General features: G+C 31.9%; 1 protein-coding gene across 1 annotated transcript; it reads right to left on the bottom strand.

The window, feature by feature from the left end:
- Positions 1–15715: 15715 nt before the first annotated feature.
- LOC132938236 (uncharacterized) lies at positions 15716–17282 on the bottom strand. Its single transcript, XM_061004957.1, has 4 exons — positions 17261–17282; positions 16874–17118; positions 16511–16670; positions 15716–15858 (listed from the first exon to the last, which is right to left on the bottom strand). The coding sequence occupies exons 1-4, from the start codon at positions 17280–17282 to the stop codon at positions 15716–15718; spliced, it is 570 nt and encodes a 189-aa protein (XP_060860940.1).
- Positions 17283–20932: the final 3650 nt, after the last annotated feature.

Below are 20932 nucleotides of genomic sequence, written 5' to 3'. Positions count from 1 at the left end.
TTACAATACTACAGGATTTCGGGTGTGCAGTATATTTAAGAGCGATTGTTCGGCATGAACACTAATTATTATGTTTTTGAAACCATTATTAATCGAAAGGGCATTTAATAAAGATTGAAAATATTTACTACCCAAGTGCGGCACGCGGTGGACTTGAGCTCTAGAAAAACATTATGATTTCGACTCTACGATTTTTACAATACTACTGGATTACGGGTGCGCGGTAAATTTAAGAGCGATTTTTTGGCATAAACACTAAACATTTTGGTTTTGAAACCAATTTTAATCGAAAGGGCATTTAATAAAGATTCATAATATGTACTTCCCACGTGCAGCACGCGGTGGACTTGAGCTCTAGAAAAACAATATGATTTTAACTATACGATGTTTACGATACTACAGGATTTCGGGTGCGTGGTGTATTTATGAGCGATTTTTCGGCATGAACACTAAAATTATAATTTTTGATACCATTATTAATCGAAAGGGCATTTAATAATGTACTACCCAAGTGCGGCAAGCGGTGGACTTGAGCTCTAGAAAAACAATAAGATTTAAACTATATGATGTTTACAATACTACAGGATTTCGGGTGTGCAGTATATTTAAGAGCGATTTTTCGGCATGAACACTAATTATTATGTTTTTGAAACCATTTTTAATCAAAATGGCATTTCATAAAGATTCATAATAAGTACTACCCACGTGCGGCACGCGGTGGACTTGAGCTCTAGAAAAACAATATGATTTAAACTATACGATGTTTACGATACTACAGGATTTCGGGTGCGTGGTGTATTTATGAGCGATTTTTCAGCATGAACACTAAAATTTATGTTTTCGAAACCATTATTAATCGAAAGGGCATTTAATAATGTACTACCCAAGTGCGGCACGCAGTGGACTTGAGCTCTAGAAAAACAATATGATTTAAACTATACGATGTTGACGATACTACAGGATTTCGGGTGCGTGGTGTATTTATGAGCGATTTTTCGGCATGAACACTAAACATTTTGGTTTTGAAATCATTTTTAATCGAAAGGGCATTTAATAAAGATTCATAATATGTATTACCCAAGTGCGGTACGCGGTGGACTAGAGCTTTAAAAAAACAATATGATTTTGAGTATACGATGTTTACGATACTGCAGGATTACGGGTGCGCGGTAAATTTAAGAGCGATTTTTTGGCATAAACACTAATTATTTTGGTTTTGAAACCAATTTTAATCGAAAGGGCATTTAATAAAGATTCATAATATGTACTATCCACGTGCGGCAATCGGTGGACTTGAGCTCTAGAAAAACATTATGATTTCGACTCTACGATGTTTACAATACTACAGGATTTCGGGTGCGCAGTATATTTAAGAAAGATTTTTCGGCATGAACACTAAAAATTATGTGTTTGAAACTATTTTTAATCGAAATGACATTTCATAAAGATTTATAATATGTACTACCCACGTGCGGCACGCGGTGGACTTGAGCTCTAGAAAAACAATATGATTTAAACTATACGATGTTGACGATACTACAGGATTTCGGGTGCGTGGTGTATTTATGAGCGATTTTTCGGCATGAACACTAAACATTTTGGTTTTGAAACCATTTTTAATCGAAAGGGCATTTAATAAAGATTCATAATATGTATTACCCAAGTGCGGTACGCGGTGGACTAGAGCTCTAAAAAAACAATATGATTTTGAGTATACGATGTTTACGATACTGCAGGATTACGGGTGCGCGGTAAACTTAAGATTGACTTTTTGGCATGATCACTAAAAATTATATTTCGAAACCATTTTTAATCGAAAGGGCATTTAATTAAGATTCAAAATATGTGCAACCCAAATGCGGCACGCGGTGGACTTGAGCTCTAGAAAAACAATATGATTTAAACTATACGATGTTGACGATACTACAGGATTTCGGGTTCGTGGTGTATTTATGAGCGATTTTTCGGCAAGAACACTAAACATTTTGGTTTTGAAACCATTTTTAATCGAAAGGGCATTTAATAAAGATTCATAATATGTATTACCCAAGTGCGGTACGTGGTGGACTAGAGCTCTAAAAAAACAATATGATTTTGAGTATACGATGTTTACGATACTGCAGGATTACGGGTGCGCGGTAAATTTAAGAGCGATTTTTTGGCATAAACACTAAACATTTTGGTTTTGAAACCAATTTTAATCGAAAGGGTATTTAATAAAGAATCATAATATGTATTACCCAAGTGCGGCACGCGGTGGACTAGAGCTCTAGAAAAACAATATGATTTAAACTATACGATGTTTACGATACTACAGGATTTCGGGTGCGTGGTGTATTTATGAGCAATTTTTCAGCATGAACACAAAATTTATGTTTTCGAAACCATTATTTATCGAAAAGGCTTTGAATAAAGATTCTAAATATTTACTACCCAAGTGCGGTACGCGGTGGACTAGAGCTCTAAAAAAACAATATGATTTTGAGTATACGATGTTTACGATACTGCAGGATTACGAGTGCGCGGTAAATTTAAGAGCGATTTTTTGGCATGAACACTAAACATTTTGGTTTTGAAACCAATTTTAATCGAAAGGGCATTTAATAAAGATTCATAATATGTACTACCCACGTGCGGCACGCGGTGGACTTGATCTAGAAAAACAATATGATTTTAACTATACGATGTTTACGATACTACAGGATTTCGGATGCGTGGTGTATTTATGAGCGATTTTTCGGCATGAACACTAAAATTATGTTTTTTGAAACCATTATTAATCGAAAGGGCATTTAATAATGTACTACCCAAGTGCGGCACGCGGTGGACTTGAGCTCTAGAAAAACAATATGATTTAAACTATACGATGTTGACGATACTACAGGATTTCGGGTGCGTGGTGTATTTATGAGCGATTTTTCGGCATGAACACTAAACATTTTGGTTTTGAAACCATTTTTAATCGAAAGGGCATTTAATAAAGATTCATAATATGTATTACCCAAGTGCGGTACGCGGTGGACTAGAGCTCTAAAAAAACAATATGATTTTGAGTATACGATGTTTACGATACTGCAGGATTACGGGTGCGCGGTAAATTTAAGAGCGATTTTTTGGCATAAACACTAAACATTTTGGTTTTGAAACCAATTTTAATCGAAAGGGCATTTAATAAAGAATCATAATATGTATTACCCAAGTGCGGCACGCGGTGGACTAGAGCTCTAGAAAAACAATATGATTTAAACTATACGATGTTTACTATACTACAGGATTTCGGGTGTGTGGTGTATTTATGAGCAATTTTTCGGCATGAACACTAAAATTTATGTTTTCGAAACCATTATTTATCGAAAGGGCTTTGAATAAAGATTCTAAATATTTACTACCCAAGTGCGGCACGCGGTGGAATCGAGCTCTAGAAAAACATTATGATTTCGACTATACGATGTTTACAATACTACAGGATTTCGGGTGTGCAGTATATTTAAGAGCGATTTTTCGGCATGAACACTAATTATTATGTTTTTGAAACCATTATTAATCGAAAGGGCATTTAATAAAGATTGAAAATATTTACTACCCAAGTGCGGCACGCGGTGGACTTGAGCTCTAGAAAAACATTATGATTTCGACTCTACGATGTTTACAATACTACTGGATTACGGGTGCGCGGTAAATTTAAGAGCGATTTTTTGGCATAAACACTAAACATTTTGGTTTTGAAACCAATTTTAATCGAAAGGGCATTTAATAAAGATTCATAATATGTACTTCCCACGTGCGGCACGCGGTGGACTTGAGCTCTAGAAAAACAATATGTATTTAACTATACGATGTTTACGATACTACAGGATTTCGGGTGCGTGGTGTATTTATGAGCGATTTTTCGGCATGAACACTAAAATTATGTTTTTTGAAACCATAATTAATCGAAAGGGCATTTAATAATGTACTACCCAAGTGCGGCACGCGGTGGACTTGAGCTCTAGAAAAACAATATGATTTAAACTATATGATGTTTACAATACTACAGGATTTCGGGTGTGCAGTATATTTAAGAGCGATTTTTCGGCATGAACACTAATTATTATGTTTTTGAAACCATTATTAATCGAAAGGGCATTTAATAAAGATTGAAAATATTTACTACCCAAGTGCGGCACGCGGTGGACTTGAGCTCTAGAAAAATATTATGATTTCGACTCTACGATGTTTACAATACTACAGGATTTCGGGTGCGCAGTATATTTAAGAACGATTTTTCGGCATGAACACTAAAAATTATGTTTTTGAAACCATTTTTAATCAAAATGGCATTTCATAAAGATTCATAATAAGTACTACCCACGTGCGGCACGCGGTGGACTTGAGCTCTAGAAAAACAATATGATTTAAACTATACGATGTTTACGATACTACAGGATTTCGGGTGCGTGGTGTATTTATGAGCGATTTTTCAGCATGAACACTAAAATTTATGTTTTCGAAACCATTATTTATCGAAAGGGCATTTAATAAGATTGAAAATATGTACTACCATAGTGCAGCACGCGGTGGACTTGAGCTCTAGAAAAACAATATTATTATAACGATACGATGTTTACAATTCTACAGGATTTCGGGTGCACGCTGTATTTAAGAGCGATTTTCGGCATAAATACTAAAAATTTTGGTTTCGAAACAATTTTTAATCGAAAGGGCATTTAATAATGATTCATAATATGTATTACCCAAGTGCGGTACACGGTAGACTAGAGCTCTAAAAAAACAATATGATTTTGAGTATACGATGTTTACGATACTACAGGATTTCTTGTGCGCGGTGTATTTAAGAGCGATTTTTCGGCATGATCACTAGTTATTATGTTTTTTGTAACCATTATTAATCGAAAGGGCATTTAATAATGTACTACCCAAGTGCGGCACGCAGTGGACTTGAGCTCTAGAAAAACAATATGATTTAAACTATACGATGTTGACGATACTACAGGATTTCGGGTGCGTGGTGTATTTATGAGCGATTTTTCGGCATGAACACTAAACATTTTGGTTTTGAAATCATTTTTAATCGAAAGGGCATTTAATAAAGATTCATAATATGTATTACCCAAGTGCGGTACGCGGTGGACTAGAGCTTTAAAAAAACAATATGATTTTGAGTATACGATGTTTACGATACTGCAGGATTACGGGTGCGCGGTAAATTTAAGAGCGATTTTTTGGCATAAACACTAATTATTTTGGTTTTGAAACCAATTTTAATCGAAAGGGCATTTAATAAAGATTCATAATATGTACTATCCACGTGCGGCACGCGGTGGACTTGAGCTCTAGAAAAACATTATGATTTCGACTCTACGATGTTTACAATACTACAGGATTTCGGGTGCGCAGTATATTTAAGAAAGATTTTTCGGCATGAACACTAAAAATTATGTGTTTGAAACTATTTTTAATCGAAATGACATTTCATAAAGATTTATAATATGTACTACCCACGTGCGGCACGTGGTGGACTTGAGCTCTAGAAAAACAATATGATTTAAACTATACGATGTTGACGATACTACAGGATTTCGGGTTGCGTGGTGTATTTATGAGCGATTTTTCGGCATGAACACTAAAATTATGTTTTTTGAAACCATTATTAATCGAAAGGGCATTTAATAATGTACTACCCAAGTGCGGCACGCGGTGGACTTGAGCTCTAGAAAACAATATGATTTAACTTATACGATGTTTACAATACTACATTATTTCGGGTGCACAGTGAATTTAAGAGCGATTTTTCGGCATAAACACTAAAAATTTTAGTTTCGAAACCATTTTTAATCGAAAGGGCATTTATAAAGATTCATAATATGTACTACCAAAATGCGGCACGTGGTGGACATGAGCTCTAGAAAAACAATATGATTTAAACTATACGATGTTGACGATACTACAGGATTTCGGGTGCGTGGTGTATTTATGAGCGATTTTTCGGCATGAACACTAAACATTTTGGTTTTGAAACCATTTTTAATCGAAAGGGCATTTAATAAAGATTCATAATATGTATTACCCAAGTGCGGTACGCGGTGGACTAGAGCTCTAAAAAAACAATATGATTTTGAGTATACGATGTTTACGATACTGCAGGATTACGGGTGCGCGGTAAACTTAAGAGTGACTTTTTGGCATGATCACTAAAAATTATATTTCGAAACCATTTTTAATCGAAAGGGCATTTAATTAAGATTCAAAATATGTGCAACCCAAATGCGGCACGCGGTGGACTTGAGCTCTAGAAAAACAATATGATTTTAACTATACGATGTTTACGATACTACAGGATTACGGGTGCGCGGTAGATTTAAGAGCGATTTTTTGGCATGAACACTAAACATTTTGGTTTTGAAACCAATTTTAATCGAAAGGGCATTTAATAAAGATTCATAATATGTACTACCCACGTGCGGCACGCGGTGGAATCGAGCTCTAGAAAAACAATATGATTTTAACTATACGATGTTTACGATACTACAGGATTTCGGGTGCGTGGTGTATTTATGAGCGATTTTTCGGCATGAACACTAAAATTATGTTTTTTGAAACCATTATTAATCGAAAGGGCATTTAATAATGTACTACCCAAGTGCGGCACGCGGTGGACTTGAGCTCTAGAAAAACAATATGATTTAAACTATACGATGTTGACGATACTACAGGATTTCGGGTGCGTGGTGTATTTATGAGCGATTTTTCGGCATGAACACTAATTATTTTGGTTTTGAAACCATTTTTAATCGAAAGGGCATTTAATAAAGATTCTAAATATTTACTACCCAAGTGCGGCACGCGGTGGAATCGAGCTCTAGAAAAACATTATGATTTCGACTATACGATGTTTACAATACTACAGGATTTCGGGTGTGCAGTATATTTAAGAGCGATTTTTCGGCATGAACACTAATTATTATGTTTTTGAAACCATTATTAATCGAAAGGGCATTTAATAAAGATTGAAAATATTTACTACCCAAGTGCGGCACGCGGTGGACTTGATCTCTAGAAAAACATTATGATTTCGACTCTACGATGTTTACAATACTACTGGATTACGGGTGCGTGGTAAATTTAAGAGCGATTTTTTGGCATAAACACTAAACATTTTGGTTTTGAAACCAATTTTAATCGAAAGGGCATTTAATAAAGATTCATAATATGTACTTCCCACGTGCGGCACGCGGTGGACTTGAGCTCTAGAAAAACAATATGATTTTAACTATACGATGTTTACGATACTACAGGATTTCGGGTGCGTGGTGTATTTATGAGCGATTTTTCGGCATGAACACTAAAATTATGTTTTTTTGAAACCATTATTAATCGAAAGGGCATTTAATAATGTACTACCCAAGTGCGGCACGCGGTGAACTTGAGCTCTAGAAAAACAATATGATTTAAACTATATGATGTTTACAATACTACAGGATTTCGGGTGTGCAGTATATTTAAGAGCGATTTTTCGGCATGAACACTAATTATTATGTTTTTGAAACCATTATTAATCGAAAGGGCATTTAATAAAGATTGAAAATATTTACTACCCAAGTGCGGCACGCGGTGGACTTGAGCTCTAGAAAAATATTATGATTTCGACTCTACGATGTTTACGATACTACAGGATTTCGGGTGCGTGGTGTATTTATGAGCGATTTTTCAGCATGAACACTAAAATTTATGTTTTCGAAACCATTATTTATCGAAAGGGCATTTAATAAGATTGAAAATATGTACTACCATAGTGCAGCACGCGGTGGACTTGAGCTCTAGAAAAACAATATTATTATAACGATACGATGTTTACAATTCTACAGGATTTCGGGTGCACGCTGTATTTAAGAGCGATTTTCGGCATAAATACTAAAAATTTTGGTTTCGAAACAATTTTTAATCGAAAGGGCATTTAATAATGATTCATAATATGTATTACCCAAGTGCGGTACGCGGTGGACTAGAGCTTTAAAAAAACAATATGATTTTGAGTATACGATGTTTACGATACTGCAGGATTTCGGGTGCGCAGTATATTTAAGAAAGATTTTTCGGCATGAACACTAAAAATTATGTGTTTGAAACTATTTTTAATCGAAATGACATTTCATAAAGATTTATAATATGTACTACCCACGTGCGGCACGCGGTGGACTTGAGCTCTAGAAAAACAATATGATTTAAACTATACGATGTTGACGATACTACAGGATTTCGGGTTGCGTGGTGTATTTATGAGCGATTTTTCGGCATGAACACTAAAATTATGTTTTTTGAAACCATTATTAATCGAAAGCGCATTTAATAATGTACTACCCAAGTGCGGCACGCGGTGGACTTGAGCTCTAGAAAAACAATATGATTTAAACTATACGATGTTGACGATACTACAGGATTACGGGTGCGCGGTAAATTTAAGAGCGATTTTTTGGCATAAACACTAAACATTTTGGTTTTGAAACCAATTTTAATCGAAAGGGCATTTAATAAAGAATCATAATATGTATTACCCAAGTGCGGCACGCGGTGGACTTGAGCTCTAGAAAAACATTATGATTTCGACTCTACGATGTTCACAATACTACAGGATTTCGGGTGCGCAGTATATTTAAGAACGATTTTTCGGCATGAACACTAAAAATTATGTTTTTGAAACCATTTTTAATCAAAATGGCATTTCATAAAGATTCATAATAAGTACTACCCACGTGCGGCACGCGGTGGACTTGAGCTCTAGAAAAACAATATGATTTAAACTATACGATGTTGACGATACTACAGGATTTCGGGTGCGTGGTGTATTTATGAGCGATTTTTCGGCATGAACACTAAACATTTTGGTTTTGAAACCATTTTTAATCGAAAGGGCATTTAATAAAGATTCATAATATGTATTACCCAAGTGCGGTACGCGGTGGACTAGAGCTCTAAAAAAACAATATGATTTTGAGTATACGATGTTTACGATACTGCAGGATTACGGGTGCGCGGTAAACTTAAGAGTGACTTTTTGGCATGATCACTAAAAATTATATTTCGAAACCATTTTTAATCGAAAGGGCATTTAATTAAGATTCAAAATATGTGCAACCCAAATGCGGCACGCGGTGGACTTGAGCTCTAGAAAAACAATATGATTTTAACTATACGATGTTTACGATACTACAGGATTACGGGTGCGCGGTAGATTTAAGAGCGATTTTTTGGCATGAACACTAAAATTATGTTTTTTGAAACCATTATTAATCGAAAGGGCATTTAATAATGTACTACCCAAGTGCGGCACGCGGTGGACTTGAGCTCTAGAAAAACAATATGATTTAAACTATACGATGTTGACGATACTACAGGATTTCGGGTGCGTGGTGTATTTATGAGCGATTTTTCGGCATGAACACTAAACATTTTGGTTTTGAAACCATTTTTAATCGAAAGGGCATTTAATAAAGATTCATAATATGTATTACCCAAGTGCGGTACGCGGTGGACTAGAGCTCTAAAAAAACAATATGATTTTGAGTATACGATGTTTACGATACTGCAGGATTACGGGTGCGCGGTAAATTTAAGAGCGATTTTTTGGCATAAACACTAAACATTTTGGTTTTGAAACCAATTTTAATCGAAAGGGCATTTAATAAAGAATCATAATATGTATTACCCAAGTGCGGCACGCGGTGGACTAGAGCTCTAGAAAAACAATATGATTTAAACTATACGATGTTTACTATACTACAGGATTTCGGGTGTGTGGTTTATTTATGAGCAATTTTTCGGCATGAACACTAAAATTTATGTTTTCGAAACCATTATTTATCGAAAGGGCTTTGAATAAAGATTCTAAATATTTACTACCCAAGTGCGGCACGCGATGGAATCGAGCTCTAGAAAAACATTATGATTTCGACTATACGATGTTTACAATACTACAGGATTTCGGGTGTGCAGTATATTTAAGAGCGATTTTTCGGCATGAACACTAATTATTATGTTTTTGAAACCATTATTAATCGAAAGGGCATTTAATAAAGATTGAAAATATTTACTACCCAAGTGCGGCACGCGGTGGACTTGAGCTCTAGAAAAACATTATGATTTCGACTCTACGATGTTTACAATACTACTGGATTACGGGTGCGCGGTAAATTTAAGAGCGATTTTTTGGCATAAACACTAAACATTTTGGTTTTGAAACGAATTTTAATCGAAAGGGCATTTAATAAAGATTCATAATATGTACTTCCCACGTGCGGCACGCGGTGGACTTGAGCTCTAGAAAAACAATATGATTTTAACTATACGATGTTTACGATACTACAGGATTTCGGGGTGCGTGGTGTATTTATGAGCGATTTTTCGGCATGAACACTAAAATTATGTTTTTTGTAACCATTATTAATCGAAAGGGCATTTAATAATGTACTACCCAAATGCAGCATGCGGTGGACTTGAGCTCTAGAAAAAAAAAAAAATTTTAACTATGCGATGTTTACGATACTGCAGGATTACGGGTGCGCGGTAAATTTAAGAGTGACTTTTTGGCATGATCACTAAAAATTATATTTCGAAACCATTATTTATCGAAAGGGCATTTAATTAAGATTCAAAATATGTACAACCCAAATGCGGCACGCGGTGGACTTGAGCTCTAGAAAAACAATATGATTTCGACCATACAATGTTTACGATACTACAGGATTTCTTGTGCGCGGTAAATTTAAGAGCGATTTTTCGGCATGAACACTAATTATTATGTTTTTTGAAACCATTATTAATCGGAAGGGCATTTAATAATGTACTACCCAAGTGCGGCACGCGGTGCACTTGAGCTCTAGAAAAACAATATGATTTTGAGTATACGATGTTTACGATACTGCAGGATTACGGGTGCGCGGTAAATTTAAGAGCGATTTTTTGGCATAAACACTAAACATTTTGGTTTTGAAATCATTTTTAATCGAAAGGGCATTTAATAAAGATTCATAATATGTATTACCCAAGTGCGGTACGCGGTGGACTAGAGCTCTAAAAAAACAATATGATTTTGAGTATACGATGTTTACGATACTGCAGGATTACAGGTGCGCGGTAAATTTGAGAGCGATTTTTTGGCATAAACACTAAACATTTTGGTTTTGAAACCAATTTTAATCGAAAGGGCATTTAATAAAGATACATATATGTACTACCTAAATTCGGCACGTGGTGGACTTGAGCTCTAGAAAAAAAATACGATTTTAACCGTACGTTGTTTACGATACTGCAAAATTTCGTGTGCGTGGTGTAATTAAGAGCGATTTTTTGGCATGAACTATAAAAATTATGTTTTCGAAACCATATATAATTATAAGGGCATTCAATAAAGATTCAAAATATGTACTACCCAAGTGCGGCACGCGGTGGACTTGAGCTCTAGAAAGACAATACGATTTTAACTATACGATGTTTACGATACTACAGGATTTTCGGGTGCGCGGTGTATTTAAGAGCAATTATTCGGCATGAACACTAAAATTATGTTTTTTAAACTATTTTTAATCGAAATGGCATTTCATAACGATTTATAATATGTACTACCCATGTGCGGCACGCGGTGGACTTGAGCTCTAGAAAAACAATATGATTTAAACTATACGATGTTTACGATACTACAGGATTTCGGGTGTGTGGTGTACTTATGAGCGATTTTTCGGCATGAACACTAAAATTTATGTTTTTGAAACTATTATTTATCGAAAGGGCTTTGAATAAAGATTCTAAAAATTACTACCCAAGTGCGGCACGCAGTGGACTTGAGCTCTAGAAAAACATTATGATTTCGACTATACGATGTTTACAATACTACAGGATTTCGGGTGCGCAGTATATTTATGAGCGATTTTTCGGCATGAACACTAAACATTTTGGTTTTGAAATCATTTTTAATCGAAAGGGCATTTAATAAAGATTCATAATATGTATTACCCAAGTGCGGTACGCGGTGGACTAGAGCTCTAAAAAAACAATATGATTTTGAGTATACGATGTTTACGATACTGCAGGATTACGGGTGCGCGGTAAACGATTTTTCGGCCTGAACACTAATTATTATGTTTTTGAAACCATTATTAATCGAATGGGCATTTAATAAAGATTGAATATATGTACTACCCAAGTGCAGCACGCGGTGGACTTGAGCTCTAGAAAAACAATATTATTATAACGATACGATGTTTACAATTCTACAGGATTTCGGGTGCACGCTGTATTTAAGAGCGATTTTCGGCATAAATACTAAAAATTTTGGTTTCGAAACAATTTTTAATCGAAAGGGCATTTAATAATGATTCATAATATGTATTACCCAAGTGCGGTACTCGGTAGACTAGAGCTCTAAAAAAACAATATGATTTTGAGTATACGATGTTTACGATACTACAGGATTTCTTGTGCGCGGTGTATTTAAGAGCGATTTTTCGGCATGATCACTAATTATTATGTTTTTTGTAACCATTATTAATCGAAAGGGCATTTAATAATGTACTACCCAAGTGCAGCATGCGGTGGACTTGAGCTCAAGAAAAAAAAAAAAATTTTAACAATGCGATGTTTACGATACTGCAGGATTACGGGTGCGCGGTAAATTTAAGAGTGACTTTTTGGCATGATCACTAAAAATTATATTTCGAAACCATTATTAATCGAAAGGGCATTTAATTAAGATTCAAAATATGTACAACCCAAATGCGGCACGCAGTGGACTTGAGCTCTAGAAAAACAATATGATTTCGACCATACGATGTTTACGATACTACAGGATTTCTTGTGCGCGGTAAATTTAAGAGCGATTTTTCGGCATGAACACTAATTATTATGTTTTTTGAAACCATTATTAATCGAATGGGCATTTAATAAAGATTGAATATATGTACTACCCAAGTGCAGCACGCGGTGGACTTGAGCTCTAGAAAAACAATATTATTATAACGATACGATGTTTACAATTCTACAGGATTTCGGGTGCACGCTGTATTTAAGAGCGATTTTCGGCATAAATACTAAAAATTTTGGTTTCGAAACAATTTTTAATCGAAAGGGCATTTAATAATGATTCATAATATGTATTACCCAAGTGCGGTACTCGGTAGACTAGAGCTCTAAAAAAACAATATGATTTTGAGTATACGATGTTTACGATACTACAGGATTTCTTGTGCGCGGTGTATTTAAGAGCGATTTTTCGGCATGATCACTAATTATTATGTTTTTTGTAACCATTATTAATCGAAAGGGCATTTAATAATGTACTACCCAAGTGCAGCATGCGGTGGACTTGAGCTCTAGAAAAAAAAAAAAATTTTAACTATGCGATGTTTACGATACTGCAGGATTACGGGTGCGCGGTAAATTTAAGAGTGACTTTTTGGCATGATCACTAAAAATTATATTTCGAAACCATTATTAATCGAAAGGGCATTTAATTAAGATTCAAAATATGTACAACCCAAATGCGGCACGCGGTGGACTTGAGCTCTAGAAAAACAATATGATTTCGACCATACGATGTTTACGATACTACAGGATTTCTTGTGCGCGGTAAATTTAAGAGCGATTTTTCGGCATGAACACTAATTATTATGTTTTTTGAAACCATTATTAATCGAAAGGGCATTTAATAATGTACTACCCAAGTGCGGCACGCGGTGGACTTGAGCTCTAGAAAAACAATATGATTTAAACTATACGATGTTGACGATACTACAGGATTTCGGGTGCGTGGTGTATTTATGAGCGATTTTTCGGCATGAACACTAAAATTATGTTTTTTGAAACCATTATTAATCGAAAGGGCATTTAATAATGTACTACCCAAGTGCGGCACGCGGTGGACTTGAGCTCTAGAAAAACAATATGATTTAAACTATACGATGTTTACGATACTACAGGATTTCGGGTGCGTGGTGTATTTATGAGCGATTTTTCAGCATGAACACTAAAATTTATGTTTTCGAAACCATTATTTATCGAAAGGGCATTTAATAAGATTGAAAATATGTACTACCCAAGTGCAGCACGCGGTGGATTTGAGCTCTAGAAAAACAATATTATTTAACCTATACGATGTTTACAATACTTCATTATTTCGGGTGCACAGTGAATTTAAGAGCGATTTTTCGGCATAAACGCTAAAAATTTAAGTTCGAAACCATTTTTAATCGAAAGGGCATTTAATAAAGATACATATATGTACTACCTAAATTCGGCACGTGGTGGACTTGAGCTCTAGAAAAAAAATACGATTTTAACTGTACGTTGTTTACGATACTGCAAAATTTCGTGTGCGTGGTGTAATTAAGAGCGATTTTTTGGCATGAACTATAAAAATTATGTTTTTTAAACTATTTTTAATCGAAATGGCATTTAATTAAGATTGAAAATATGTACTACCCAAGTGCGGCACGCGTTGGACTTGAGCTCTAGAAAAACAATATGGTTTAAACTATACGATGTTTCCCAGACAGCAAAAAAATGTTGTCTCGATATTGTATGGACAATTAATTTTAAATTATGAAATTGAATGGATATTGCATGTGAGTTGAATGTAAATTTTTTAATATCCATGCAATATCCCAGAAATTTTATTTGGCCACCTAAAATTATGTATTTAATATTGAATTTACAATCACGCATTGATATTTTGTACCAATATTCAATGGATATTGAAAATAATCTTGAATGAATATTGCTTGAATAATCTTTAATATTCATAAATTATCACAATAACATTGCTTCATCAACATTTTCATAATAATAAAATTAATAATTGACCAAATATTGGATTGATATTTTTAATTTTGTATTCAATATGCATTCAATATTCACAGCTGAACTTCATTACTGATTAATTAATAAAAAGTATCAATATATCATATTATATACAATTTACTTGTAGTTTTGTTACAATATACTATGATATAGTACTACAATTATATTCAAATCCATGAAAATCATATTCCTAAGATTAACCGAAATATACAAAACGTGGCTATTACTATATATAATTAAATAATAATAGTATTAAATAAATAAACAAAAAGCTGGTTTTATTATTATCATAAGAATAATTATTGTATTGAATAAACTTAATTGTATCAAAAAAATAAATGACATGATTATAGCTTATTATCATGTAAAAAAAAAATTGTATACTGTTCTGAAAAATATTATACTATTATAATATAAAAGAAACAAATTCTAGTTTTACTATCAAAAGAATAAAATAAAAAAATACTTCTTTTTTGAATTTATAATATATCAATAAATATATATAAATACTTAAATATTTGAAACTTTTTAATAAAAATAAATAATGTAAATACATTAAGATAACACTATACTTGCATGCTTTGTTTAGTCTTAGAAACGCAGAACATAATATAGCAAATTGTACATTTGGAATAATCCATATTAACTCCTTTATGATTACTATTAAAGTAATTAAAAAAAACCTATGAGATTCACAAACTAATATTTTTACTTTTAAATATAATAGTAGGTAAATTAATTTAATATCAAGCATAAAGGAGATAAATGGAGTATTTAGAACATACAATTTGCAATGCCTTGCATTTGTAAGATGGAGACATGCAGGTGTAGCGTCGTATTTATCAATATTTTAGCAGTTTATAATTAATTAATTATCATTTTCAGTATTTGTTATGGTTGCAGCTTTTTTTCTTTTGACTACAAACGGTCGTTGCGCCAAATACTTCTGTGTACAATCTTCCACTTCTTTATGTTGAACATTTTTAAATTTTGTTTCCTTGCGGATTGCTTCTATAAAATTATAAAATGAAAAAAATAATCAAATTATTTATTTATCAAATGTACTTATTAATATGGTATATAGCAGGGATGGTGAACCTATAATTATTATATAGTTATGACACATGTGATGATTTGAATATAAATTATAACTCAACATTTTTATTTTACCATATAATATAAAAATGAAAATAAAATTCTATTAGACAAAAATGGTATTCTTTAATGTGCGTAAAATTAAATTATTGATGTTAGAAGGTCTGCCATTCAATAGTATAGTGACTCATAATATGCTGTATTTAAATATAATTTCTAGCTATATTTAACTAACTACTATGAGAACTATTTCTTATAAGCATATTATTATGATGGAAAATAACAACACAATAATTGGAGCACTATTATGTGTTACATAACTATTTCTTTGAAATATAATTTTAAAATTACAATTTCATATTTTTATGAAAATTTCAATAAAAGAATATTGTACTTTATAGTCATTGAGGTCCTAGAAAATTGTTTTAGGTTATATAACTACTGCCATCAAATAAAATGGTGGAAAACAAAGTTAAACGCAATTAATATATACAATATAATATTAAATACACCAATAAACATTTATATACTCATAATTATGGGTGTTAAACTTTATATAATATCTTACCAAAAATAGTGGAACAAATATTTAACGAGGAAAAAGATTTTTTGTTCCTAATGCCATGAAATGAATATTGACTTAAAAGTTCATCATTGAATAATTTTTCAAATATCCTTTTAATTGAATGTTTAATGTCTTTTCCCATTGACCATGTTATTTCAACAATCTGAAAAATAAAATAAAAATTATAATGTATGAAATAATTTATTTTATTTTATTTATAATAATTTTAAATTTTATTTTTATTAAAATAGAATTATAAAATGTTAATTTTTGAATCACTACATGAAACTATAAAAATGATTAAGATTATCAAGTTTTAACAATCACTGCAGTATAATACTATTCAAATAAAAAAATATAACTTACTAATTGAGACCTAAATTCATTGTTTTGATCATGGTTAATCAATTTTGCTTCCAATGCTTGTAGTTCATCCTCTGTATTAATAGGGGTTTTAATAAATGGTTGGTTTATTGAAAGATTTTCTGAAGATTTAGATGTCATTCTTGGTATATCAATTTTGTGCTCAATTCTCTCTAGTATATCAAATAATAATCTGTGGTCATAACGTAAGCCACCTATTTGTTTTTCAACAGATTCCAATTTATGCTCTAAAAAAAATATTTAAAATGTATTTTTATCTAATTTTGATTTAAATATCAATTAAAATTATTATAATGAATTATATATATTATTTGAATACAGATAATGAAAAAAAAAATAGACACTAAACATGATTATATGTATATTTACCCAATGTTTTGATTACACCCATTAATCCATCATTGTTAGTACCATTATGTTGTAGAATTTCTATTCCATCATTTCTATCAATTGAAGAAACTATACAATAGTATTTAAAAGTATAATATAGTATACAAACTGTTATAAGCGTATTATTGTTTATATTATTTATTTACTTGAAGAATCTCCATGTAGTTTTTCAATATTATTATTAAACAATAATTTTTTTTTTTTTTGAATGACAAATGACGATTTCAAAGGTGTTGACTTTACTACAGGTGATGTATCTGAACCTGAAATACTTGTTTTATCAGGTGAAAGAGATCTTGCAGTGAATGGCTCATAAGAAATGTCTTTATCTGAATCATCTAAAATTTCAACATATAAATTCTAATATTGTTTACATAAATTGTGTTTAAATATAGGAGTTGGCTATAGTATCAAAAGTAAAAATCATAACATTAAAACACAAGATAATTAGGACAAAGTTCAGAAAACTGTTAACCATAATTAAGTCTTTGTATTTTATCTAGAATAACTCAGATAATCTAAAAAAGTAAAATCTATAGGGATAATTTAAATAAGTAGGTATTGAAAAGTATAGAAACTTGCCAAGTTCTGATGCACTTGATTTTGAAGGGCTGCAGTATTGTGGAATTTCAATTTCTATTGCTTTTTCTTTTATTTTTTTTAAACTGTTATTAGAGCTAACAGCTTACTTAGCGACTTTTACTTTTGATTGTGCTTCATAGAGTGATGCTAGTAATAACAATATTTAATTAATTAAAACAGGCACTTCAAATATATACATCTATATAAATTATATATTATATAATTGTATAGATGTTTAAGTTTTAATTAATTATAGCAGCTTACCAATATTTCTTTTAAGCTCTCTCGCTTCGAATAAATCAAATTCAATAGTATTGTAAGGAAATTGTCTACTAATTAATTAATTTATATTTGCTGAAGAATAAACAGAAGATTTGGGCCAAGCACATTTACCCAATAATGCATCATACCAACATGATGGAACTGCAGATACAGAATTTTCTTTTTTGAATACTACAATAGAGTAAACCATGTTGTTACACCGCTAAGATAACTACACAAATCAATAAAAGATAGTATAAGATATTGAAATAAAAACAGTTTTATTGAATTTATACAACAGTAATACAAAATAAAAATAATATAGGTACATAATATAATTAATATTCATTAAGTTCTTATATAATCTAATAATAATAATAATTTATATTCTTATAATAAGCTATTGTATCATATTAAAAAGTGCAATTTAAATATAATATAATATTTAAATAAATAATATTTTTTATTGGCCAAATTTTTAATAACTTATTCATTAGTATGTAATACAGGCATTGCAATATTATTATTACAGTCACCGCCATAAGATTTAAAAACTAACATTTTTTTAATAATATCGTTTGTATAGTATAGCATAAAATCATCAGACAGTTTATTTACAATAAATGTATTCAATTTTTTAGATTTAATTGGTTTTTGATAAAATAAAGTTTTTTTTGTAAATATTTTTCCAACAATTACAATCTGTTCAGTATTTAAGTCTTTTATAATATTGAAGACTTTAACTATATCATTATTCACTGTACCAAAATAGCAATCAGAGTCTTTATCAATTTTTATGGTTATTGATTTATTAGTCAAAATCAGGGTTTTATACTGATTTCCTTGAAGTGTATTATTTGGTAAAGGACCATTATTATGTTGAAATTTTAAAATGGGGCTTTCATCTTGATTTGTATTAGGATTATTACTGGTGTTAATGTCAATTTCCTTGAACCGTTTCACAATTTGTTCTAAGGGTTTTTCATGTTTTCTTAACATGGCCTTAAATGTCTTCATGAAATTCTCAAACGGAAAACAACTTACATTATCTAATGGACCAAATAATTTATAATCCTGGCATAAGTGTAATAATCCATGTATATTATGGGAAATCAAATGTTTACCATAAATTTCTTGAAAAGATTTTACAAAATAATTTAAAAGACCTTGAGCAAATTCTAAATATTTGCCTAGATTAGGACTAATTAATATAATCATAGAAATATGGAAAACCATGAAATTCATATAACATTTTTCAGATAAACAATCTTTAAGTACTAATGGTCCAGAATAAATTAATAATTGCCGGAGCTCAGTGGCTTTCCATCGACAAATTTCTTCCAAGTCCCTGGGTTTTCTACAGAATTCAACTGGAATATTATTCTTAATGGAACGTAAATTTGATGAAATTAATTTAATCTTAGAGCTTGGAAGGCGAACTGATAATGGTCCTTTCATCCATAGCAAAATAAGTTTGCGCATTACTCCTAAGCATGCTAGATGCATATAATGTAACGAAAATTTTTCTACAATATTAAAATTAGGCAAGTCTAAAAGAATGGTATTTACATTTGTAATATGATAATCTTCATGGGTTCTTAAAACAAAATTATCATGAGTTCTCAAAGATGACATATTATCTTTATATGGGAAACAAGTGCGATTACATAAATACACACCTTCTTGTGTACATTTGGAACAAGAAGCAAGTCCTGTATGTCCTTTTGTTTTTGTCATAAATGATTTAGCAGGTGCATCACAACATACTGCAAAAATGCTTACTGGGATTGATATCTGATTGATCTTAAGGCCATCAGTTAATAATAATTTAGCTTCAACTATGAAATCATATAGAAATTCATTAACATCTGTTGGTTTGCTTTTCCCCCAAAATAGACCAATAGGAAATACCTTTTTCATTTTTATGTAATTATCGGGTTTAACATATGCCAAAATTGGCCAAAGTTGACTGTTACTACTGCGAGATATCGGAAGTCCATCGACACCAATAACTAATTGTATTTCATTTGGGATATAATTAAAATTTGAAAAATAAGTAAGTAAATAATTAGTTAAGCCAAAATGAAAATATTTTCCATTTGGATTGACAAGACGGATTTGGTTAGTGTTAATTTTAGGAGTTTGAAGAAGAGTTCTTGAGTCTTTGGGAAGCTCTCCAAAACCTTTATGCTTTCTTAGAATAACTAATAATTCATTTAAATGGCATTGTGGTATTTTACATTTAACTGCCCATTCTTTCAATTCAGATTGAATAGATACATTATCATTAACATTTGTGAGTATTTCGACATTTGATAAAAAGGGTGGAGATGTAAAAGAGACATTATTGACGTGATTATCACAAAGTAATAAGTTACTGACAGAAAATTGTGTTTCAATAGCAGTATTATCAGGATCAAATAAGGTATCGTCAGAAAATTGTGTTTCAGTATTATTTGAAAGTATAGACGAGTTTGCAGGTACATGTGCTGTATGAAGTTGTGTTCTGGATGAGTTTTCTGCAGGGGACTTAACTAAATTATTTGCCATTTTTGCATCTTGATTTTGCATTTGAATAATTCTCCTACGAGTACGCAATGAAACATTTGATGGATTTCTCCTTGAACTTTTATTAATTTTAGGCATCTCTACATAAGAAAAACAAATTATAAAATGCCTATCAATATTCTCATTGATACTAGTATACTTGATCAACTATTGATTAATTACAAAATGATTGGAAATATATTTTATACTAATTATGGCATATCTTTATTTGATATGTAGATAAAAAAAATAAAATAGCCA

Source organism: Metopolophium dirhodum, chromosome 1 (assembly GCF_019925205.1).
Source record: "Metopolophium dirhodum isolate CAU chromosome 1, ASM1992520v1, whole genome shotgun sequence".
In the NCBI taxonomy this organism is placed as follows: Eukaryota; Metazoa; Arthropoda; class Insecta; order Hemiptera; family Aphididae; genus Metopolophium; species Metopolophium dirhodum.
Note: the sequence above shows the minus strand (reverse complement) of the source record. Positions and strands in the feature narration are given on the sequence as shown.